The sequence below is a fragment of the Entelurus aequoreus genome, linkage group LG22 (assembly GCF_033978785.1).
Source record: "Entelurus aequoreus isolate RoL-2023_Sb linkage group LG22, RoL_Eaeq_v1.1, whole genome shotgun sequence".
Lineage (NCBI taxonomy): Eukaryota > Metazoa > Chordata > Actinopteri > Syngnathiformes > Syngnathidae > Entelurus > Entelurus aequoreus.
This window is the reverse complement of record NC_084752.1, coordinates 42853990-42872773: the sequence shown is the minus strand read 5'-3', so window position 1 is coordinate 42872773 and position 18784 is coordinate 42853990. Positions and strand designations below refer to the sequence as shown.

General features: G+C 40.9%; 1 protein-coding gene across 1 annotated transcript in view; it reads right to left on the bottom strand.

Annotated features, from left to right (window-relative positions):
• LOC133639768 (echinoderm microtubule-associated protein-like 6) overlaps positions 1-18521 on the bottom strand; it is a 62338-nt gene extending 43817 nt beyond the window's left edge. Inside the window, exons 1-13 of the mRNA XM_062033362.1 lie at positions 17950-18521; positions 17735-17894; positions 17566-17664; positions 17426-17494; positions 2146-2331; positions 1892-2027; positions 1596-1797; positions 1363-1500; positions 1037-1293; positions 768-974; positions 521-688; positions 234-340; positions 73-173 (exon numbers count right to left, since the gene is read on the bottom strand). Of these exons, the coding sequence (XP_061889346.1) occupies positions 73-173; positions 234-340; positions 521-688; positions 768-974; positions 1037-1293; positions 1363-1500; positions 1596-1797; positions 1892-2027; positions 2146-2331; positions 17426-17494; positions 17566-17664; positions 17735-17894; positions 17950-18146 (2027 nt within the window). The 5' untranslated portion in view covers positions 18147-18521. The remainder of the gene's footprint in view (positions 1-72; positions 174-233; positions 341-520; positions 689-767; positions 975-1036; positions 1294-1362; positions 1501-1595; positions 1798-1891; positions 2028-2145; positions 2332-17425; positions 17495-17565; positions 17665-17734; positions 17895-17949) is intronic.
• Between the last annotated feature and the right edge of the window lie 263 nt (positions 18522-18784).

Sequence of the window (18784 nt, the reverse complement as noted above, 5' to 3'; positions counted from 1 at the left end):
CTGAAGAGTAGTCCAAGGCCAACTTGTCTTATCGTCCATTCACTGATTACCCATCATGCGCAGCACTTTTACCCATGAACAAATTGCAGGTGGAGCCCCTCCTCCGGCGCTTTCTGCCTCTTCAGAGAACCAATCAGCTTCCTCCTCAGCTGCGGGAGGTCGTCCTTGTACACCTGCGGATGAAAACAGCGAGTCTAACGTACGGAGCGACTTCATACCTCGCCTCTAATCACCTGACGCTCGTAGTTGTGCTGAGATTCCTGCTCGATGTCCGAGTCGATCTCTGGCACGTCGGACACATCCGAGTCTGAGTCGCCGCTGTTGGAGTCGGCGTAACCCTCTGGAAGCAGCAAAAAGTGGACAATTCAAAAACTGTGACTTTTAGGGACGCATGGAGGGTGACTTTAGTGCTACCTTTCAGGGACGCATGGAGGGTGACTTTAGCGCCACCTTTTAGGGACGCAGTTGCCTGGCAACATCACTGATAAAGTCATAAAAAAGATTTTTAAAAGACCCCAACCTTGGAGGAGGGGTTCCAGGACACCGTTCATGACACCCTCAGGCAGGAAGCGCCACTGGAAGACGGCGTGATCGGCCCCGCCGGTGCTGACGACCCACTGAAGGTCCTTAGACCATCGCACGTTGGTCACATGTGCAGAATGGCCGATGTACTTCTTGAACTTGGCACCTGTTGGGACGTAGAAAGGAGTGAAGATATGAGCGAGTTCTGCCAACACACCCAGGCTGCTTCTGTTGGCGCTACGAACCTTTCTTGAGACACGGGAACCTGAAGAGTTTTACGAGGCCAAGGTCATCGCCCGTCACCAGCACGGCGCTGCTGTAGTTGGCGTCCACAGAGTTGACGGTGGTGACGTTGGAGTATTTAGGCCAGATGCTGTTAACCTCTGGCCCCAGAACACCCGTCCACGTCATCCAGTGGATACCCTTGGCCTCTTCTTTGGACAGCACTTTACCTGCGGGGCACAAGCTTCAAGCGTCAAAGTTTGGGTCAGTAGTGAGGGTCGGCGGAGGGTACCTGGCATCCGGAAAAAGAGGCGCTCTCCGGCGCCGTCGTTAGTCTGCAGGAAACGGGAGTCCACGGACCAGTCCAGGTGTGTGATGAAGGAGGTGGAGTGGCCGCACTCGCCCACTTTTTTAAAGCGTTGGGCGACAGCGTAGACGTCCACCACACCATCATTGGAGCCCACCGCCAACAAGGAGCCATCTGGCGAGAACTTGAGCTCGTGTATCACCTCCTTCCTGTCCTTAATGTGCACCACCTCCGTCATGTCCCTGAGGTCACAACACGTCTCGCCTCGTTATTCGCACTAAACCATGTGACTGATCAAGGTCAGGGGTCACCTGACTCGCAGGACCGTGAAGGAGCCATCCTTCATTCCCAGAGCCAGCTGAGATCCGTCGTTGTTGAAGGAAACGCTGCGTACCGATTCTTCCATGTTACAGCGAGCCAGCAGGGTTCGGTCCGGCAGACTCCAGAGCCTGAGATACGCACAGGAAGTGACCACGCACAGGAAGTGACCACATGCAGGAAGTGACATCGGACAACGGGTGACGTCAGAACTGTGGCAGCTCACCTGACAGAGCGGTCATCGCTCCCAGTCGCAGCGACTGGCTGCTTGGGATGAAGGTCCAGTGCCCACAGTTCCCCCTCGCTGTGACCTTGCATCAGCAGAACCGGTTTGTCCCGGTCCCGGACCATGACCTCGAAAATCTCGCTGTCCTGTGTGCCTGCCAAGATGCGGTCAGCCTTCCAGCAGACGCTACGGATGGACAGACCTGAAACGACACCAGCGTGACGTCAAGCATGACGTCAAGCATGACGTCGAACGTGACGTCAGGTGTCTCGTCAGGTGTGCCGTTTGCGACCAACCTTTGTATCCCTGCTCGGCTTCTCGAAGATCGATTTTGGTGATGGGCTTGAAGTCGACGTCCCACAGTCGCACACAACCGTCTCGTCCTCCAGTGGCGAAACCTTCTTCACAGGCGTGCATGCTGAAGATTCCCGCCTAAAACCAGACAAACCTTATTACCCATCAGCCTCCCTTCTTGTGTGTGTGTGTGTCACCGCATGTGGCAGTGTGGCTGTGTGTCAGCAAGTGTGACAGTGTGGGTGTGTGTGCGTACTCCGTGTGCCGCCTGGATGGTCCTGACCAGGGAGATTCCGCGCCACACGTACACGTCGCCATTGAGCGCGCCTGAGTAGGTGGTCTGCTCCTTGGCGGTGGCCACACACAAGATGGTCTGAAGGTCACCAGCCTTCCCGAAGATTCCCCTCTTGGGCGTCAGAGCGTTTCCACACAGAGTCCAGAACTGAGACAAGATCATCAATCAATCATTACAGTTTTAATATGAAGGATGGGGGTTAGCGTCACAATGAATCATTATTTACCACTTTTTTGTGCAGGACTACAATCATTACTAATCATTATTAGTTTTATTATCGCCTCCCTGAGCTGCTACCTTATGGTAGGGGAGTTTGCGCATCCCAATAATCCTAGGAGCTACAGTATGTTGTACGGGGGCTTCTATTCCCATAGTAAAGTCCCCCATGAAAAAAACAGATCCTAGGTGAGAGACCAGCCAAAGAGCAGCTCAAAGACGACCATGATTAGACAATATTGAGGACCAATGTTTCCCTCTCCCGGACACAAGTCACCAGGGCACTAGGCCTGCACGTCGGGCTCGATGGCAAGCGCCTGGTGGCTGAGCCTGCCCTCAAGCTGCCCGGCCAGGCACAGCCCGAAGAGGCAACGTGGGTCTCCCCTCCAATGGGTGGTGAGCCCATAGAATTCGGGCGCAGTGTGAGCTGGGCGGCAGTCGAAAGCACGGCCCTTGGCGGTCCGATCCTCGGCTACAGAAGCTAGCTCTTGGGATGTGGAACGTCACCTCGCTGGCGGGAAGGAGCCTAAGCTAGTGCGCGAAGTAGAGAAGTTCCTGCTGAATCTAGTCGGACTCACTTCGATGCACAGCAAGAGCTCTGGAACGAGTCTTCTCGACAGGGGCTGGACTCTCTTCCACTCTGGCGTTGCCAGCAGTGAAAGGCGAGGGGTGGGGGTGACTATACTTGTTGCCCCGCTGAGTTTAACCTGGTGGATGAGAGGGTAGCTTTCCTCTGCTTACGGGCGAGCAATTAGATCTCCCACCTCTTCAAGAATCAGAAGGAGATACACGATGAATACAAGCGGAAGATGGATGAAAAGCAAACAGCGAAAAAAAGTAGTACCACACAGTTGTCGCTTAAAGACTCCGCCGAGAAAAAACAAAAATACAACAAAAACCACCCCGGGGCGAAAGCTCACGTTGTGGTCAGGGACAACGCATGCAGTATGGCAAAAGCTGCGGTGGAGTTTGCTGTGGCTAGTCTGCCCTGCCTGGCGCACACTTTGCAGCTTGCAGTGAACGGAGGTGCCCTGTCTCAACGCAGCATTTCAGAAGCTCTGGCTGACTGCTAGGCCACTTCAAGCACACACCACTAGCTTGCAGCACATTTGTGTTACTCATACAAATACGTTAGAGCAGGGCAGATTGAGCCCAGTTTATGATATCCTGTTATACAGTATGCCAGGCAGTCTTGCACTAAAGGAGGACTATGTTATTGTTTACTTTTTTACTCTAGTATACTCTGGACTGAAGCTGTGTGCCTTCATTGTTTTTGTAAATGTTGTTTTGAGGCATGTTTAAAAAAAATTAAAAATAATGCATTTTGTGAAAGTCAAAGTATAGTATCTCCCATAGTTGTAGTGGGTATCAGGATTATCTCAGGGAGAGCATGTCCCAAATTCCAAGCTGCTGTTTTGAGGCATGTTAAAAAAAATAATGCACTTTGTGACTTCAATAATAAATATGGTAGTGCCATGTTGGCATTTTTTTCCATAACTGGAGTTGAAGTTGTTCTCTTTGGCGAAGTTGGTAGAGTGGCCGTGCCAGCAATCGGAGGGTTGCTGGTTACTGGGGTTCAATCCCCACCTTCTACCATCCTAGTCACGTCCGTTGTGTCCTTGGGCAAGACACTTCACCCTTGCTCCTGATGGCTGCTGGTTAGCGCCTTGCATGGCAGCTCCCGCCATCAGTGTGTGAATGTGTGTGTGAATGGGTGAATGTGGAAATACTGTCAAAGCGCTTTGAGTACCTTGAAGGTAGAAAAGCGCTATACAAGTATAACCCATTTATCATTTATCATTTATTTTGGAAAACCTTGTTTTTGATTGATTGATTGAAACTTTTATTAGTAGATTGCACAACTGCTCCCAGTGCCACCCACACTGGTTTAAATGTAATTTAGATATTGGGTTTCACTATGTAAAGCGCTTTGAGTCACTAGAGAAAAGCGCTATATAAATATAATTCACTTCACTTCACTTCACAGTACAGTACATATTCCGTACAATTGACCACTAAATGGTAACACCCGAATACGTTTTTCAACTTGTTTAAGTCGAGGTCCACGTTAATCAATTCATGGTAAAGTTACATTGTTTAATGCATCCAGCGGGGCATCAAAACAAATTTAGGCATAATAATGTGTTAATTCCACGACTGTATATATCGGTATCGGTTGATATCGGAATTGGTAATCAAGAGTTGGCCAATATCGGAATATCGGATATCGGCAAAAAAGCCATTATCGGACATCTCTACTTCTCACCCTATCTCTAAGGGAGAGCCCCGCCACCCGGCCAAGGAAGCTCATTTCGGCCGCTTGTACCCGTGATCTTGTCCTTTCGGCCATAACCCAAAGCTCATAAGCATTGGTGAAGATGGAAACGTAGATCGACCGGTAAATTGAAAGCTTTACCTTCGGGCTCAGCTCCTTCTTCATCACAACGGATCGATACAACGTCCGCATTACTGAAGACGCTGCACCGATCCCGCCTGTCGACCTCACGATCCACTCTTCCCTCACTCGTGAACAAGACTCCGAGGTACTTGAACTCCTCCACTTGGGGCAAGATCTCCTCCCCAACCCGGAGATGGCACTCCACCCTTTTCCGGGCGAGAACCATGGACTCGGACTTGGAGGTGCTGATTCCCATCCCAGTCGCTTCACACTCGGCTGCGAACCGATCCAGTAAGAGCTGAAGATCTTGGCCAGATGAAGCCATCAGGACCACATCATCTGCAAAAAGCAGAGACCTAATCCTGCAGCCACCAAACCAGATACCCTCAACGCCCTGACTGCGCCTAGAAATTCTGTCCATAAAAGTTATGAACAGAATCGGTGACAAAGGGCAGCCTTGGCGGAGTCCAACCCTCACTGGAAACGGGTCCGACTTACTGCCGGCAATGCGGACCACGCTCTGACACTGATCAAACAGGGAGCAGACCGCCACAATCAGACAGTCCGTTACCCCATACTCTCTGAGCACTCCCCACAGGACTTCCCGGGGTACACGGTCAAATGCCTTCTCCAAGTCCACAAAGCACATGTAGACTGGTTGGGCAAACTCCCATGCACCCTCAAGGACCCTGCCGAGAGTATAGAACTGGTCCACAGTTCCACGACCAGGACGAAAACCACACTGTTCCTCTTGAATCCGAGGTTCGACTATCTGGCGTAGCCTCCTCTCCAGTACACCTGAATAGACCTTACCGGGAAGGTTGAGGAGTGTGATCCCACGATAGTTGGAACACACCCTCCGGTTCCCCTTCTTAGAGAGGAACCACCACCCCGGTCTGCCAATCCAGAGGTACCGCCCCCGATGTCCACGTGATGTTGCAGAGTCTTGTCAACCAAGACAGCCCCACAGCATCCAGAGCCTTAAGGAACTCCGGGCGGGTCTCATCCACCCCCGGGGCCTTGCCACCGAGGAGCTTTTTAACTACCTCGGCAACCTCAGCCACAGAAATAGGAGAACCCACCACAGATTCCCCAGGAACTGCTTCTTCATAGGAAGACGTGTTGGTGGGATTGAGGAGGTCTTCGAAGTATTCCCTCCACCAATCCACAACATCCGCAGTCGAGGTCAGCAGAACACCATCCCCACCATACACGGTATTGACATTGCACTGCTTCCCTTTCCTGAGGCGGCGGATGGTGGTCCAGAATCGCTTCGAAGTTGTCTGGAAGTCGTTTTCCATGGCTTCTCCGAACTCCTCCTATGTCCGAGTTTTTGCCGCCGCGACTGCTAAAGCCACACACCCCTTGGCCTGTCGGTACCTGTCTGCTGCCTCCAGAGTCTTATGAGCCAAAAGAACCCGATAGGACTCTTTCTTCAGCTTGACGGCATCCCTCACCGCTGGTGTCCACCAACGGGTTCTAGGATTACCGCCACGACAGGCAACAACCACCTTGCGGCCACAGCTCCAATCGGCCGCCTCGACAATAGAGGTACGGAACATCGTCCACTCGGACTCAATGTCCAGCACCTCCCTCGTGACATGTTCAAAGTTCTTCCGGAGGCGGGAATTGAAACTCTCTCTGACACGAGACTCTGCTAGGCGTTCCCAGCAGACTCTCACAATGCATTTGGGCCTGCCAGGTCTGTCCGGCATCCTCCCCCACCATCGCAGCCAACTCACCACCAGTTGGTGATCGGTAGAAAGCTCCGCCACTCTCTTCACCCGAGTGTCCAAAACATGAGACCGCAAATCCGATGACACAACTACAAAGTCGATCATGGAACTGCGGCCTAGGGTGTCCTGGTGTCAAGTGCACATATGGACACCCTTATGTTTGAACATGGTGTTCGTTATGGACAATCTGTGACGAGCACAAAAGTCCAATAACAAAACACCACTCGGGTTCAGATCAGGGCGGCCATTCTTCCCAATCACACCTCTCCAGGTTTCACTGTCGTTGCCAATATGAGCGTTGAAGTCCCCCAGTAGAACGAGGGAATCACCCGGGCGAGCACTCTCAAGTACTCCCTTTAGTGAATCCAAAAAAGGTGGGTATTCTAAACTGCTGTTTGGCGCGTAAGCGCAAACAACAGTCAGGACCCGTCCCCCCACCTGAAGGCGGAGGGAAGCTACCCTCTCGTCCACTGGGTTGAACTCCAACGAGTGGAAGAGAGTCAAGCCCCTCTCGAGAGAACTGGTTCCAGAGCCCTTGCTGCACGTCGTTGTGAGTCAGACTATATCTAGCCGAAACTTCCCCACCTCGCGCACTAGCTCAGGTCCTTCCCCCCCAGCGAGGTGACGCTCCACGTCCCAACCCAAGAGCTAGCTTATGTAGCCAAGGATCGGACCACCAAGTGCCCTGCCTTCGGCTTCCGCCCAGCTCACATTGCACCCGACCTCTATGGCCCCTGCTATGGGTGGTGAGCCCATTGGAGGGGGGACCCACGTTGCCTCTTCGGGACAGGCCCGGCCACCAGGCGCTCGCCAACGTGCCCCAACCCCGGGCCTGGCTCCAGAGGGGGGCCCCGATGACCCGTGTCCTGGCGAGGGCAATCTGGGTCCTTCGTTTTTATTTTTCATGGAGGTCTTCGAGTTGCTCTTTGTCTGATCCCTCACCTAGGACCAGTTTGTCTTGGGAGACCCTACCAGGGGGCATAAAGCCCCCGGACAACATAGCTCATAGGATCATTGGGACACGCAAACTCCTCTACCACGATAAGGTGGCAGCTCAGAGAGGAGAAATTTTATTATGTAGACTACAATTATTCATAATTACAATTGTATTATGTAGACTACAATTATCAATAATTAAAATGTTATTATGTACACTACAATTATTAATAATTACAATTGCATTTTGTAGACTACGATTATTAATAATTAAAATGTTATTATGTAGACTACAATTATCAATAATTAAAATGTTATTATGTAGACTACAATTATTAATAATTACAATTGTATTATGTAGACTACGATTATTAATAATTAAAATGTTATTATGTAGACTACAATTATCAATAATTACAATTGTATTATGTAGACTACAATTATTAATAAATACAATTTTATTATGTAGACTACAATTATTAATAGTTACAATTTTATTATGCGGACTACAATTATTAATAAATACAATTTTATTATGTAGACTACGATTATTAATAATTAAAATGTTATTATGTAGACTACAAATAATAATGTCATGTCTGTTTATCATGTTTTTGTTTTGGCCATGTGCTGTTTGTTTTTTGGACACTTTCTTAGTTCCTGGTTTCACTTCCTTGTTTGGTTTGGTTTCCATGGTTTTTGATTGATTGATTGAGACTTTTATTAGTAGGTTGCACAGTGAAGTACATATTCCGTACAATTGACCACTAAATGGAAACACCCGAATAAGTTTTTCAACTTGTTTAAGTCGGGGTCACCCATTAGTTTTCACCTGTCATGTCACGCACCTGTTTCACGTTTTTGAGTCACGCACCTGTTTTACGTTTTGAGTCACGCACCTGTTTTTTCCAATCATGTCCCTGTTATTTAAATCTACCTTTGTTCATCACTCGTTCTGCCTGCATTGTGTTTGTCACGCGTTTATGTCGAGTAAGTGTTTGATTATGCCATGTCATCCATGCCAAGTAATTAAGCTTCATGTGTTTTAGGCACGCTTGCCTTTTTGCTTTATTGTTTGCGTGTGTGATAGTTTTAGTGATTTATGTTGAATAAATCCAAGCTCACCTTCACGCTGTCGTCCGGAGCCGTTTTTTTGCATGGGAAGAACAACCCCGCAGCCAGCTTCGACCCCCCCTCGTGACATTATGCAGGCAGCAGACGTTCTTCCGCAGACGGGCCATGACGAGGTGATGGAGACGCGCTGGCGAAGATGGAGGCCATCCAGAAAGGCTTCTTTTCGCCAGCATGGCGCGTCGTTCCCCCAGGATCCTGCTCCGGACAACAAGATCCCCCAACCAGCCCTGTCTTCCTCGCCGCCGCAGGAGACCCGTGCTGATGACGTCATCCCGCCCACTGGTGATGACGTCAGAGACCAAGACTTTTTTTAAGATTCCATTTACGCCCTCTGTCAGCCGCCCACTAAGGACTTTGTTTCAAAAAGTAATCCTTTTGAGAAATTTTTTTCAAAATTTAGATTTGTTCAGACCCAGTCTAAAGTGGGGGTGGTAAATAGACATTTTGGACAATTTAATGGGGAGGATTCTGCCCCCCTCCTGACCACCCTCCACCCACCCCTAAAGAAGATGCCAGACCGCAGGGAGCGCGTTTGGTATCCGCTCCTTGAGGGGGGGGCTGGGACCAGGAGCTGTGTTGGTGGGGTGGCTCAGCTGCACCCAACCAGGCAGCAACCTCCATCCCGGCCGCCACCACCAGTCCGTCACCATGCCAAGCCACAGCCCCCAGCTAGGCCACCTGCACCACGTCAAGTTCCACGCGGCCAAGCTCCGGTACCAGCTCCACGCGGCCAAGCTCCGGTACCGGCTCCACGCTGCCAAGCTCTGGTTCCAGCTCCACGCTGCCAAGCTCTGGTTCCAGCTCCATGCTGCCAAGCTCCGGTACTAGACCCACGCCAAGACCAAGACCCACGCCAAGACCAAGACCAAGACTGCCAAGACCAAGACCAAGACTGCCAAGACCAAGACCAAGACTGCCAAGACCAAGACTGCCAAGACCAAGACCAAGACTGCCAAGACCAAGACTGCCAAGACCAAGACGACCAAGACCAAGACGACCAAGACCAAGACCAAGACTGCCCAGACCAAGACCAAGACGACCAAGACCAAGACCAAGACCAAGACTGCCAAGACTACCAAGACTGCCAAGACTACCAAGACTGCCAAGACCAAGACTGCCAAGACCAACACCAAGACCAACAGCAAGACCCAAGCTGCCAAGACCAAGACCCACGCTGCCAGGACACGCCATGCCAAGCTTTGCCGCCCGACGCACCACGCCAAGCTTTGCCGCCCGACGCACCACGCCAAGCTTCGTCATCTGCTACTGCCACGTCGACGAAGCGCCTGCCTTCTCGTCTGCCACGGATGTGGCCGCTGCCTGGTCGTCCGTCACGCCGGGTGCGCCCGCCTTCTCGTCGGCCACGGGTGTGGCCCTTCCCGGGTCGTCCACCTCGCCTGACTATGCCTCGGTGGATTCGGGGCCACTTGGCCTGGCGACCCACCGCCATGTCCCCCTCCCGCCCTCCCATGACTCTTGATCCTGTTTTGTGTTTTGTTTTTTGGACATCTGGGATCTGTCCTTAAGGGGGGGGTTCTGTCTTAAGGTAATCAAAAAGGTTAACCAACGAACGAGATTTCTCTACAGAATTTCCTCTCTGGTCAACAAAAGCACCTTGAGGATTCTGGCGGGAACTCTCGTTCAACCCTTTTTCGATTACGCATGCACCTCCTGGTACCCTAGCACCTCCAAAACCCTCAAATCTAAACTCCAAACATCTCAGAACAAGCTAGTCAGGTTACTTCTAGACCTCCACCCCATATCCCACCTCACTCCTACCCACTTCTCTAAAGTGGGCTGGCTCAAGGTGGAGGACAGAGTTAAACAACTTGCACTGAGCCTAGTCTATAAAATCCGCTACACCTCCCTGATACCGAAGTACATGTCAAACTACTTCCTTAACGTAAATGACCGCCATAACCACAACACCAGGGGGTGCTCCACTAACCACGTTAAACCCAGATTCCGAACTAACAAAGGTCTTAACTCATTCTCTTTCTATGCCACATCAATGTGGAATGCGCTCCCAACAGGTATAAAAGAAAGGGCATCTCTATCTTCCTTCAAAACCGCTATAAAAGTTCACCTCCAGGCAACTACAACCCTAAACTAACACCCTCCCCGGATTGCTAATAATCAAATGTAAACAATCAAATGCAGATTCTTTTTCTTATGCCTTCTGATCTCTCTCTCCCTCTCTCTCTCTCTCTCTCTCTCTATGTCCACTACTTGATGTCCATACCCCCCCCCCCCTCCACACTCCTGATTGTAAATAATGTAAATAATTCAATGTGATTATCTTGTGTGATGACTGTATTATGATGATAGTATATATGATAGTATATATCTGTATCATGAATCAATTTAAGTGGACCCCGACTTAAACAAGTTGAAAAACTTATTCGGGTGTTACCATTTAGTGGTCAATTGTACGGAATATGTACTTCACTGTGCAACCTACTAATAAAAGTCTCAATCAATCAAAAAAAAATCATGTCTGTTTATCATGTTTTTGTTTTGGCCATGTGCTGTTTGTTTTTTGGACACTTTCTTAGTTCCTGGTTTCACTTCCTTGTTTGGTTTAGTTTCCATGGTCACCCATTAGTTTTCACCTGTCATGTCACGCACCTGTTTCACGTTTTTGAGTCACGCACCTGTTTTACGTTTTGAGTCACGCACCTGTTTTTTCCAATCATGTCACTGTTATTTAAATCTACCTTTGTTCATCACTCGTTCTGCCTGCATTGTGTTTGTCACGCGTTTATGTCAAGTAAGTGTTTGATTATGCCATGTCATCCATGCCAAGTAATTAAGCTTCATGTGTTTTAGGCACGCTTGCCTTTTTGCTTTATTGTTTGCGTGTGTGATAGCTTTAGTGATTTATGTTGAATAAATCCAAGCTCACCTTCACGCTGTCGTCCGCAGCCGTTTTTTGCATAGGATGAACAACCCCGCAGCCAGCTTCGACCCCCCCTCGTGACAAATAATTACAATTTTATTATACGGACTACAAATATTAATACTTACAAATGTATTATGTAGACTACGATTATTGATAATTAAAATGTTATTGTGTAGACTACAATTATTAATATTTACAACTTTATTATACAGACTACAATTATTAATAATTACAATTTTATTATACGGACTACAAATATTAATACTTACAAATGTATTATGTAGACTACGATTATTAATAATTAAAATGTTATTGTGTAGACTACAATTATTAATAATTACAATTTTATTATACGGACTACTAATATTAATACTTACAAATTTATTATGTAGACTACAATTATTAATAATTACAATTTTATTATACAGACTACAATTATTAATCATTACAATTTTATTATACGGACTACAAATATTAATACTTACAAATTTACTATGTAGACTACGATTATTAATAATTAAAATGTTATTGTGTAGACTACAATTATTAATAATTACAATTGTATTATGTAGACTACAATTATTAATAAATATAATTTTATTATACGGACTACAATTATTAATAATGAAAATTGTATTATACGGACTACAAATATTAATACTTACAAATTTATTATGCAGACTACAATTATTAATAATTAAAATGTTATTGTGTAGACTACAATTACTAATAATTACAAATGTATTATGTAGAGTACGATTATTAATAATTAAAATGTTATTGTGCAGACTACATTTATTAATAGATACAATTTTATTACATAGACTACAATTATTAATAATTAAAATTGTATTATGTAGACTACAATTATTAATAATTACAATGTTATTATACAGACTACAATTATTAATAATTACAATTTTATTATACGGACTACAAATATTAATACTTACAAATTCCTTATGCAGACTACAATTATTAATAATTAAAATGTTATTGTGTAGACTACAGTTATTAATAATTACAATTGTATTGTGTAGACTACAATTATTGATAATTACAACTTTATTATACAAACTACAATTATTAATAATTACAATTTTATTATACGGACTACAAATATTAATACTTACAAATGTATTATGTAGACTACGATTATTGACAATTAAAATGTTATTGTGTAGACTACAATTATTAATAATTACAACTTTATTATACAGACTACAATTATTAATAATTACAATTTTATTATACGGACTACAAATATTAATACTTACATATGTATTATGTAGGCTACGATTATTAATAATTAAAATGTTATTGTGTAGACTACAATTATTAATAATTACAATTTTATTACACGGACTACTAATATTAATACTTACAAATTTATTATGTAGACTACAATTATTAATAATGACAACTTTATTATACGGACTACAATTATTAATAGTTACAATTTTATTATACGGACTACAAATATTAATACTTACAAATTTACTATGTAGACTATGATTATTAATAATTAAAATGTTATTGTGTAGACTACAATTATTAATAATTACAATTGTATTATGTAGACTACAATTATTAATAAATACAATTTTATTATACGGACTACAATTATTAATAATTAAAATTGTATTATACGGACTACAAATATTAATACTCACAAATGTATTATGCAGACTACAATTATTAATAATTAAAATGTTATTGTGTAGACTACAATTACTAATAATTACAAATGTATTATGTAGAGTATGATTATTAATAACTAAAATGTTATTGTGCAGACTACAATTATTAATAGATACAATTTTATTATGTAGACTACAATTATTAATAATTAAAATTTTATTGTGTAGACTACAGTTATTAATAATTACAATTGTATTATGTAGACTACAATTATTAATAATTACAACTTTATTATACAGACTACAATTATTAATAATTACAATTTTATTATATGGACTACAAATATTAATACTTACAAATGTATTATGTAGACTACGATTATTGACAATTAAAATGTTATTGTGTAGACTACAATTATTAATAATTACAACTTTATTATACAGACTACAATTATTAATAATTACAATTTTATTATACGGACTACAAATATTAATACTTACAAATTTATTATGTAGACTACGATTATTAATAATTAAAATGTTTTTGTGTAGACTACAATTATTAATAATTACAATTTTATTATACGGACTACTAATATTAATACTTACAAATGTATTATGTAAACTACAATTATTAATAATGACAACTTTATTAAACATACTACAATTATTAATAATTACAATTTTATTATACGGACTACAAATATTAATACTTACAAATTTACTATGTAGACTACGATTATTATTAATTAAAATGTTATTGTGTAGACTACAATTATTAATAATTACAATTGTATTATGTAGACTACAATTATTAATAAATAAAATGTTATTATACGGACTACAATTATTAATAATTAAAATTTTATTATACGGACTACAAATATTAATACTTACAAATTTATTATGCAGACTACAATTATTAATAATTAAAATTTTATTGTGCAGACTCCAATTATCAATAGATACAATTTTATTATGTAGACTACGATTATTAATAATTAAAATGTTATTATGTAGACTACAATTATTAATAATTACAATTTTATTATACAGACTACAATTATTAATAATTACAATTTTATTATACGGACTACAAATATTAATACTTACAAATTCCTTATGCAGACTACAATTATTAATAATTAAAATGTTATTGTGTAGACTACAATTATTAATAATTACAATTGTATTATGTAGACTACAATTATTAATAAATAAAATGTTATTATACGGACTACAATTATTAATAATTACAATTTTATTATACGGACTACTAATATTAATACTTACAAATGTATTATGTAGACTACAATTATTAATAATGACAACTTTATTATACAGACTACAATTATTAATAATTACAATTTTATTATACGGACTACAAATATTAATACTTACAAATTTACTATGTAGACTACGATTATTATTAATTAAAATGTTATTGTGTAGACTACAATTATTATTAATTACAGTTGTATTATGTAGACTACAATTATTAATAAATAAAATGTTATTATACGGACTACAATTATTAATAATTACAATTTTATTATACGGACTACAAATATTAATACTTACAAATTTATTATGCAGACTACAATTATTAATAATTAAAATGTTATTGTGCAGACTCCAATTATTAATAGATACAATTTTATTATGTAGACTACAATTATTAATAATTAAAATGTTATTATGTAGACTACAATTATTAATAATTACAATGTTATTATACAGACTACAATTATTAATAATTACAATTTTATTATACGGACTACAAATATTAATACTTACAAATTCCTTATGCAGACTACAATTATTAATAATTAAAATGTTATTGTGTAGACTACAGTTATTAATAATTACAATTGTATTGTGTAGACTACAATTATTAATAATTACAACTTTATTATACAAACTACAATTATTAATAATTACAATTTTATTATACGGACTACAAATATTAATACTTACAAATGTATTATGTAGACTACGATTATTGACAATTAAAATGTTATTGTGTAGACTAAAATTATTAATAATTACAACTTTATTATACAGACTACAATTATTAATAATTACAATTTTATTATACGGACTACAAATATTAATACTTACAAATGTATTATGTAGACTATGATTATTAATAATTAAAATGTTATTGTGTAGACTACAATTATTAATAATTACAATTTTATTATACGGACTACTAATATTAATACTTACAAATGTATTATGTAGACTACAATTATTAATAATGACAACTTTATTATACAGACTACAATTATTAATAATTACAATTTTATTATACGGACTACAAATATTAATACTTACGAATTTACTATGTAGACTACGATTATTATTAATTAAAATGTTATTGTGTAAACTACAATTATTAATAATTACAATTGTATTATGTAGACTACAATTATTAATAAATAAAATGTTATTATACGGACTACAATGATTAATAATTACAATTTTATTATACGGACTACAAATATTAATACTTACAAATTTATTATGCAGACTACAATTATTAATAATTAAAATGTTATTGTGCAGACTCCAATTATTAATAGATATAATTTTATTATGTAGACTACAATTATTAATAATTAAAATGTTATTATGTAGACTACAATTATTAATAATTACAATTGTATTATACGGACTACAAATATTAATACTTACAAATTCCTTATGCAGGCTACAATTATTAATAATTAAGATGTTATTGTGTAGACTACAATTATTAATAATTACAATTGTATTATGTAGACTACAATTATTAATAAATAAAATTTTATTATACGGACTACAATTATTAATAATTACAATTTTATTATACGGACTACTAATATTAATACTTACAAATGTATTATGTAGACTACAATTATTAATAATGACAACTTTATTATACAGACTACAATTATTAATAATTACAATTTTATTATACGGACTACAAATATTAATACTTACAAATTTACTATGTAGACTACGATTATTATTAATTAAAATGTTATTGTGTAGACTACAGTTATTAATAATTACAGTTGTATTATGTAGACTACAATTATTAATAAATAAAATGTTATTATACGGACTACAATTATTAATAATTACAATTTTATTATACGGACTACAAATATTAATACTTACAAATTTATTATGCAGGCTACAATTATTAATAATTAAAATGTTATTGTGCAGACTCCAATTATTAATAGATACAATTTTATTATGTAGACTACAATTATTAATAATTAAAATGTTATTATGTAGACTACAATTATTAATAATTACAATTTTATTATACAGACTACGATTATTAATAATTACAATTTTATTATACGGACTACAAATATTAATACTTACAAATTCCTTATGCAGACTACAATTATTAATAATTAAAATGTTATTGTGTAGACTACAGTTATTAATAATTACAGTTGTATTGTGTAGACTACAATTATTGATAATTACAACTTTATTATACAGACTACAATTATTAATAATTACAATTTTATTATACGGACTACAAATATTAATACTTACAAATGTATTATGCAGACTACAATTATTAATAATTAAAATGTTATTGTGCAGACTCCAATTATTAATAAATACAATTTTATTATGTAGACTACAATTATTAATAATGACAACTTTATTATACAGACTACAATTATTAATAATTACAATTTTATTATACGGACTACAAATATTAATACTTACAAATTTACTATGTAGACTACGATGATTATTAATTAAAATGTTATTGTGTAGACTACAATTATTAATAATTACAATTGTATTATGTAGACTACAATTATTAATAAATAAAATGTTATTATACGGACTACAATTATTAATAATTACAATTTTATTATACGGACTACAAATATTAATACTTACAAATTCCTTATGCAGACTACAATTATTAATAATTAAAATGTTATTGTGTAGACTACAGTTATTAATAATTACAATTGTATTGTGTAGACTACAATTATTGATCATTATAACTTTATTATACAGACTACAATTATTAATAATTACAATTTTATTATACGGACTACAAATATTAATACTTACAAATGTATTATGTAGACTACGATTATTAATAATTAAAATGTTAATATGCAGACTACAATTATCAGTATTTAAAATGTTATACAGCGCCCCCCACGACCCCAAAACGGACAAGCGGTAGAAAATGGATGGAGGGATGGATATAATAATTCAAAGATGCTAACTGTTAAGCCCCGCCCACCTTGATGTGTTTGACACCACAGCTGACCAATCGACCGGACACAAGTGGATCCCAGGCCACATCAAAGATCTGCGGGACGACACGGGGATCAATAGTCAATAATCAGGTGTGGAGCGGACCACGGCTCAGGTGAGGCGTACTCTGTCCGAGTGGCCGGTCGCCGTGGCGAGGACTCGTCCGCCCCTCCAGTCCCACACACACAAGGTGTTCTTGGCGTCCAGTCCCACCGAGGCCAGTCGCTATGACGACACACCACACCACATCACCACCATCATCATCACCATCATCACCAAGGGGGCGTGGCCTCACCTGTCCGTCGGCGTCAAAAGCCAGACAGGCCACGCCGTGCGTGTGCAGGTCTCTTAGGATGGAGACGGTCTGCATGGCGTAGGTGTCCCACACGCAGATGTAGGGCTCCTTGCCCACCTGACCCGTGGCCACCTGGACTTTGTCGGGATGGAGCGCCAGGCTGCGGGAGACGGCGCGTGAGCCAGCCATCCATGTTGTGAGCGTGAGAAGGTTACCTGATGATGTCATCGTCGTGGCCCAGGTAGAACTTCTGGGCGTGTTCTCTGGCGTTGTAGACCACGCCCACCCCGGCCACAAAGTAGACCAGCTCCTTGCCGGCCGTGTAGAAGAGGTTATTGCGGCACTGGTGACCCCGGTAGCCGTGCACCCACTCCAGCCGCAGCTGGCAGCGTGGTGCCGTCTTGTCGGCCATGATGATGGAGATCTGGAGTCTGGACACAAGTGGGAAAGGTCACCGCCCCTCCCCCACACATGCACCTGCTGACACTTTACACTTCATCCGGTTCTTGCTGCTTCCAGTCCAAAAGCAGATTAACGCAGCACGCTAGACAAGCAGGCCGTCAGCAGCGCCTTGTTCCCGGCGGAAAATGTTCCCGCATGCCGGCGGCAGAGCCCTGTGACCCGGTAGAGACCCGCAGCGGAACCACAACAAAACCGATGGACTGTCCAGATAAGACACGTCAATGGCTAGGACGTGACCGCCATGGGATTAACAGCAGCACATCCGGGCCTTACCTTCAAAATAAAACAACAGATGGACGGTCCAGATAGACACTTCAACAGCTAGGACGTGACCCCCATGGGATTAACAGAAGCACATCCGGGCCTTACCTTCAAAATAAAACAACCGATGGACGGTCCAGATAGACGTGACCCCCATGGGATTAACAGCAGCACATCCGGGCCTTACCTTCAAAATAAAACAACCGATGGACGGTCCAGATAGACGTGACCGCCATGGGATTAACAGCAGCACATCCGGGCCTTACCTTCAAAATAAAACAACCGATGGACGGTCCAGATAGACGTGACCGCCATGGGATTAACAGC